The 6,000-nt window shown below is 52.5% G+C and overlaps 1 protein-coding gene across 1 annotated transcript in view; it reads right to left on the bottom strand.

The window, feature by feature from the left end:
• Positions 1–2,007: 2,007 nt before the first annotated feature.
• ACSBG2 (acyl-CoA synthetase bubblegum family member 2) overlaps positions 2,008–6,000 on the bottom strand; it is a 48,291-nt gene continuing 44,298 nt past the window's right edge. Inside the window, 3 exon segments of the mRNA XM_087922566.1 lie at positions 2,008–2,194; positions 3,028–3,274; positions 5,474–5,613. Of these exon segments, the coding sequence (XP_087778692.1) occupies positions 2,106–2,194; positions 3,028–3,274; positions 5,474–5,613 (476 nt within the window). The 3' untranslated portion in view covers positions 2,008–2,105.

Raw genomic sequence — 6,000 nt, 5'->3', positions numbered from 1 at the left:
CTTAAAGCTGTCAAGTGTGAAGGCCCCTGCCCTTGAGAGACGCTACAAAAAAACAAACACTCAAGACAAGTTTTGAGCTTGCATCCTTTTTTTATTCTGAAATATTTTCCTGACATGATTCCAAAGGGCCTTACACAAACCTGGGGCCACATAAAAAACAGCAGGCCCTGAAACAGGCAGGTGGAGAAATTTGCAGAATTTCTACTTATGTCTTTCTTTCCCCCCCTCACTCACCCCTGGCTTTTGCACCCCGATTTCCTGGGGCTCCACTTAAGAGAAGCTGGAAGATCAAGAAGCCGGACCCCAAAATTTGAGGCAATGCTAAGTCAGGGAAGGCGAACTTCAAAGCCCACCACAACGTAACCACGTTTGCAAGGAAAAGGTGAGTCTGAAAAACTCTAAACCAACATCTGCATATTTTGCAAAACATATATAAATATATAGACCTTGTTACAATATGGGGTGTCCATCCCAGCTTTGGATGGCCTTTAAGAAAAGATACTCCTAATAAAAATGGACACATTCATCACATTCGATTCCTTAAGACAGCTTTCCTTTGCACCCAATTCATAAATTACAGGGAATTCCTGTTATCATATTTACAAGGAGAAGAAATAGTCTTCCCACGAAAACAAAGCAGCCTTATTAACCTTTTATCAAATATGCCCCCTCCCCTCACGTTCGTACTAGAAGCTAAAAGTGATTTGGTTTAGCTCACACTAATTAAAAATTATAATCCATGATTGCACCCCACGCTTCAAGACCCGTTTGCTCAATTCAGCGCTAAACATGACCAAACATCAACATTAAATAAGCCCCCCTTTGCACAGAAAAGCGGCTCCCGGTTCCCAAGGGCAACCGTTTTTGGCTCTTCTACACATTTTGGTTTTTGAATCCAGAGCGGTGCTTGCGATTTTATATCGATTTAATGGGAGCAGGCACAGCCGAGCAGCTTCACACCCACCCCAACCCCGATATAATCGGCCTGAAATTTGAAGTGTTAGGTTCGTGCGGAACAAGTGCAAGGTTTAAACTTTGGCTGGACCCTAAATCCAAGCCAGAGGGCTCGTCCGGGTTCCCAGACGGGTTCCCAAGACACTTGTGAGCAAGATAAGGGAGACTTCTGCCCGTTCCTTCCTTCCTTCCTTCCTTCCCCACCGGGAAATTGGTCCCCTGGCACAAGAGGGGCAAAGTGCAGCTGGAGATCTGCTCTCAAATTGAACTTGGCTACGTAAACACCCCACCCCACCCCAGGTAAAAACAGTGAGGCGGCTTTTTAAGTGTCCCGGGCTTCCTTGCAGGAAGAAAGGTTGCCGCCGTATGTGTGAAGCATGGACACCAGCTGTCTGTGGAAGGAGAAAAAGTGCCCCACGCAAAGACCTGCCCAACAAGCTACCCCCCCACCATGGCATCGCAAGCACACACAATGTTCACCCAGCCTGTGGCATCGCTGCAATGTTTTCCTTTGGTTCGCTATCCCACCCTTGAAGAAAAAAAGAGAGAGAGAGAGAGAAAGAAAAAGAAAGAGAAATGGAGGAGGAGGAAGAAGAAAGGAATGAAAAAAAAACAGAAAGGAGGAGGGAGGGAGGAAAAAGACAGACAGAAAGAAGAAAAAGGAAGGGAGAAAGAAGGAAAAAAAAAGAGAAAGACAGACAGACAGAAAGAGTGGAAGGGAGGAAGAAGGAAGAAAAAAAGAAAGAAAAGTGGGAGGGAGGGAAGAAAAAAGACAGGCAGAAAGAAGGAAAAAAGAGAGCAAAGGAAGAAGGAAAAAAAAGTCAGAAAGATAGTCAGAAAGAAAGAGGTTGGGTGGAAGAAGGGAGAAAGGAAAGAGAGAGAGAGAAACCCTGAGGTTGGTACATTCCTTTCAGGAAGAGGGACCCTGGGGTCAAAGGAGCCGGCGAGGGTCTTCCGGAAGCTTCCCCCTTGGCACAGCCGGAGTCCCAAGGGCAGAGGAGTCTTCTGCCTTGGGGGAAGGCAAGAGAAGACAACATGCCGTTATCGGGGGAAAAAAAAACCTCGTTTATCAAGGGAAGCCTCCCCAGAGGCTCCGGGAAAGACGCTGCCGCCCTTTGGGCAGAGGCCGGCGGAGAGACGCGCATCCTGGTTCACAAATTCGGTGTTTCGGAGTAAAGCTGTTGGATCTGTTCTTCGTACATCTTGCTTACCACGGGCCTCTTCAGCTTCATGGTTGGGCCTGGAAGACAGACACGTGGGTGTGGGTGGGTGTGCGTGGGTGGGTGTCACATTAGCACCAAAGCCCCCGCCCCTCTATATCCCTCTTTCGTTTTTTTCCGAAGCCGTGCAGAACCAAGATCCAGAGGAAGTCCGGAGGGAGGCGGGAGGAAGGACGCTGCTTGCTCTCTTAACACCACGAGGAGCGGGCTTACCAGACCCCTCCCCAGGTGGAGGCTGACCTTACGCTGGACAACCCAGAGCTAGGAGTCTCCTTGGCGTTGCCCCAATGGACGGAGGCAACTTTCCTGAGGTCGCCTTAAAACCCTTGGCGGATTCCGCCCTGGAGTAACGCAACCAATTCCACGTGGACAAGGGAGCAGAGGCTGCTTCCCTCTTTCAGTGTAGCATCTTGGAGGACGCAGTGCCGAAACAGGAGCGGGCCGGTGCCGAAAAGGCACCGAGCGCCAAAACGCACACGCGCAACCCGGAAACTAGAAGAGCAGCTCCCGGCGCAGGCATGCACAACGGCCACCTGGTCTTCCGGTTTCCAACGCGCATGCATGCGCCGACCAGCTGATCTTCAAGAGCGCCGGCCAGCTGGTCTTTGCCCGTGGCATTAGAAACCAGAAGATCCGGTGGCTGGCGTGCAAGCACGCGCCGGGAGCTGCTCTTCCAGTTTCCCACACTCCCGCCTGCGCGAAAGACCAGCTGGCCGGCACAAACGGGAACCCGGAAGAGCAACAGGCGATGCGCCTCTGCCTGCCGCTTCCGGCACCCTCGCCAGGCTGGGGTTAGGGCAAGGACGTTTAAACCATGCCCGCCACCCCCTTTCCCCTCGTCAAAAAGCCTTACCAAGCTCCCCACTCTGGATGGAGAAGTCCTTGTTCAGAAGGAGCCACTTCTGGATTTTCTGAGCGTTGGAGGTGGCCTGATCGTTGACCTTCATGACCCCCTTCTGGATGGCGGTGTACACGGCCAAGTCTTTGTTCCCCACGATGTCGGAGACCTTGGTGGATTTGCTGCCCAGCTTCTGGCAAAACTGCACGGCTTCGGGGGTCAGCTCGTCTTCCGAGAGTCCCGTTTCCAAGTTCATCTTGCTCTAGGGGAGCAGAGGAGCGGCGTTGGGGCGGCCCTAAGAAGGCCTGCAGTGCCACCGTCTGGTGGCCGCTGGCCCTGCCCCAGGGTTTGTCTCGGAAGGCGGTAGCCGAGGCGGAGGTTGTGTGGGGCATTCAGACAACGTGGACAAACAAGACAACGAGTTTGTAGTTCAAGGCAGAGGCCAGAAACTTTTGCCCCCTGGAGACCATTCCTGGGGCCGCGGCAGGACCAACCTCGTCATCCTATCCCAACAGTGACGGGTGTGGAGCACAGAAGGGGAGGAGGACTTTCTCCCTTCCCCACCCCCCCAGCAGAGGACCAGCCCCATCCTAAGCTGAGTGACTCCTTGGGAGCATTTGGGACTTCAATAACCAAATATCGGAAGACTTCAGAAGGGCGGGATTCTGCAAAACGGAAGAGCGAACACCCCGCTGTGTGCAGCTTTCAATTCAAAATCCTAGTCCTCAAGCTTTCAACTCCGGAAGGGTTCTGAAAGGTCAACTTGTTTGGCTTGGAACCGATCCCCACAACGCCTTTCCGAAAGGGGTGACACCTCCCCCGCCCCCCCAATCAACCTTCTAGACGGAGCGGTGCTTCTCCACTTTGGCCACTGTAAGACGGCTGGACTTCAACTCTCAGCATTCTCTGGCCAGCCAATTCTGGGAGCTGAAGCCCCACCCGTCCGAAAACAGCCAATCTGGCAAACACACTGGGGAAGCCCAATTTGAACGTAGAGTAGAATGCAGCTACAGAGTTGGAAGGGACCTTGGAGGTCATCTAGTCCAACCCCCCACGCAAGGAGGAGACCCTACACCATTTCTGACAGAGGGCAGCCCAGTCTCTTCTGGAAAGCCTCCAGGGATGAAGCTCCCACAACTTCCATTGGTTGATTGTTCTCACTGTCAGAAAGTTTCCCCTTATTTCTTAGTTTGAATCTCTCCTGGATCAGTTTCCATCCATTTTTTCCTTGTCTGGCCTTCAGATGCCTTGGAGAATAGCTTGAACCCCCTCCTCCTCTCAGGGGCAGCCCCTCAAATATTGGAAGATGCTCTCCTGTCTCCCCTGGTCCTTCTCTTCCCTAGACTAGCCAGGCCCAGTTCCTATAACTGTTCATTGTATGTTTTAGTCTCCAGTCTCCTAATCATCCTGGTTGCTCTTCTCTGCCCTCTTTCTAGAGTCTCAACCTCTTTTTTATAGTGTGGTGACCAAAACTGGACGCAGGAATCTAGGGGTGGCCTTACTAAGGCTTTATAGAGGGGTGGTAGTAATACTTCACATAATTTTGATTCTGTGCCTCTGTATATACAACCAAGGATTGCATTAGCTTTTTTGGCGGCGGCTGCACACGGCTGGCTCATGTTTAAGGGGCCGCCCACTAGATGCCAAGGTTTCTCTCACAGTTACTGTACTTGTCCCTTTGCCTTTTTCCTGCCCAGGTGTAAAACCTTCCTTTTCTCCACCTTAAACGTTATGCTGTTGGATAGGGCCCATTCTTCCCTTGCGCCAAGATCTTTTTGGCTCCTGAGCTTGTCATCTGGGGTTATATTCCTGTCAGCTTAGCGTCATCTTCCAATTTGACAAGTTCCCCTTCTATCCCCTCATCCAGTGGCCCCCAACCGTTTTGTGCCACGGCCTGGTACCAGCATCACAAAATGATCCGCGGCCCAGTACCGGCATCAGCACACATGACAAGGCAAGGCGAGGCGAGCGACCAGCCAGCCAGCCGTCCCCGGCTTCTCCCCACCACCTTCAACTCCTCCTTTGTACCTTTGTCGATGGGCTTCGCTTCGGGACGGCTTCGGGACGGCCGCTCGGCTCGCCTTGCCTTGGGTGTGCTGAAAGAATCCTCGCGCCTTAGTTTCGTTCGAAGCCGCCCCCCCCCCCCTTCGATGAAACTAAGGCGCGAGGATTCCTTCAGGACCCAAACGCCGCTTTCCCAACCGGAAAAGCTCATCCGGAAGCACTTTCTCATCAAACAAGATGGCGGCGCCCAGCAAACCGGCGGGCCCGGTAGGAAATGTTCCACGGACGGTCCGCGGCCCGGTGGTTGGGGACCCCTGCCCTCATCGATGTCGTTGATGAAGTATTTGGATCACGAAAGATCTGATGGCGGATGGGAATGGCAACCCCTGGAGTTCGCCTCCCCCACCCTCTGGGTCCCGGGGTGCCTCGGGGAGGCAGGAGACAACCCGGCACTCACCTTAAGGGTCATCAGCATGACGAGGTATTTGGCTTTGTCTCCCACCAACATGACGTTACTGAGAATGGGGACGGCCTCCTTGACGGCGTCTTCGATCGGGATCGGGGGAATATTCTCTCCTCCCGCGGTGATGATTAGCTCTGCAACGGAAATGGCGTCAGAACCCCTCCGAGGAAAGTTATTGGGTTGGCTCACGCTTGCAGTCTACGGGAGAAACATGCTGCGGAAACCGGTCATCCTCGCCTCCCAATGGTTCCTTTAGTGACCACTCCAAATGGCAAAGGCCCTGGAGAAAGCGACTTATGACTGGTTTTCACCCTTACGACCGAATCACTTTTATCAAAATCCAGGAACTTGACTTCGGATAGTCCTGAAGGTTGCTTTTCCAGGAGGCAACTGGACTCTTTTTTTTTTCCTTTGAAGACGTTTCCCTTCTGATCCAAGAAGCTTCTTCAGCTCTGACTTCCCAAACATCCAATAAGAGCTGAAGAAGCTTCTCGGATGAGAAGGGAAATGTCTTCAAAGAA

Source organism: Pseudonaja textilis, chromosome 1 (assembly GCF_049901715.1).
Source record: "Pseudonaja textilis isolate UNSWEBS1 chromosome 1, rPseTex1.2, whole genome shotgun sequence".
Classification (NCBI taxonomy): Eukaryota; Metazoa; Chordata; class Lepidosauria; order Squamata; family Elapidae; genus Pseudonaja; species Pseudonaja textilis.
This window is presented reverse-complemented; position numbering and strand designations above follow the sequence as displayed.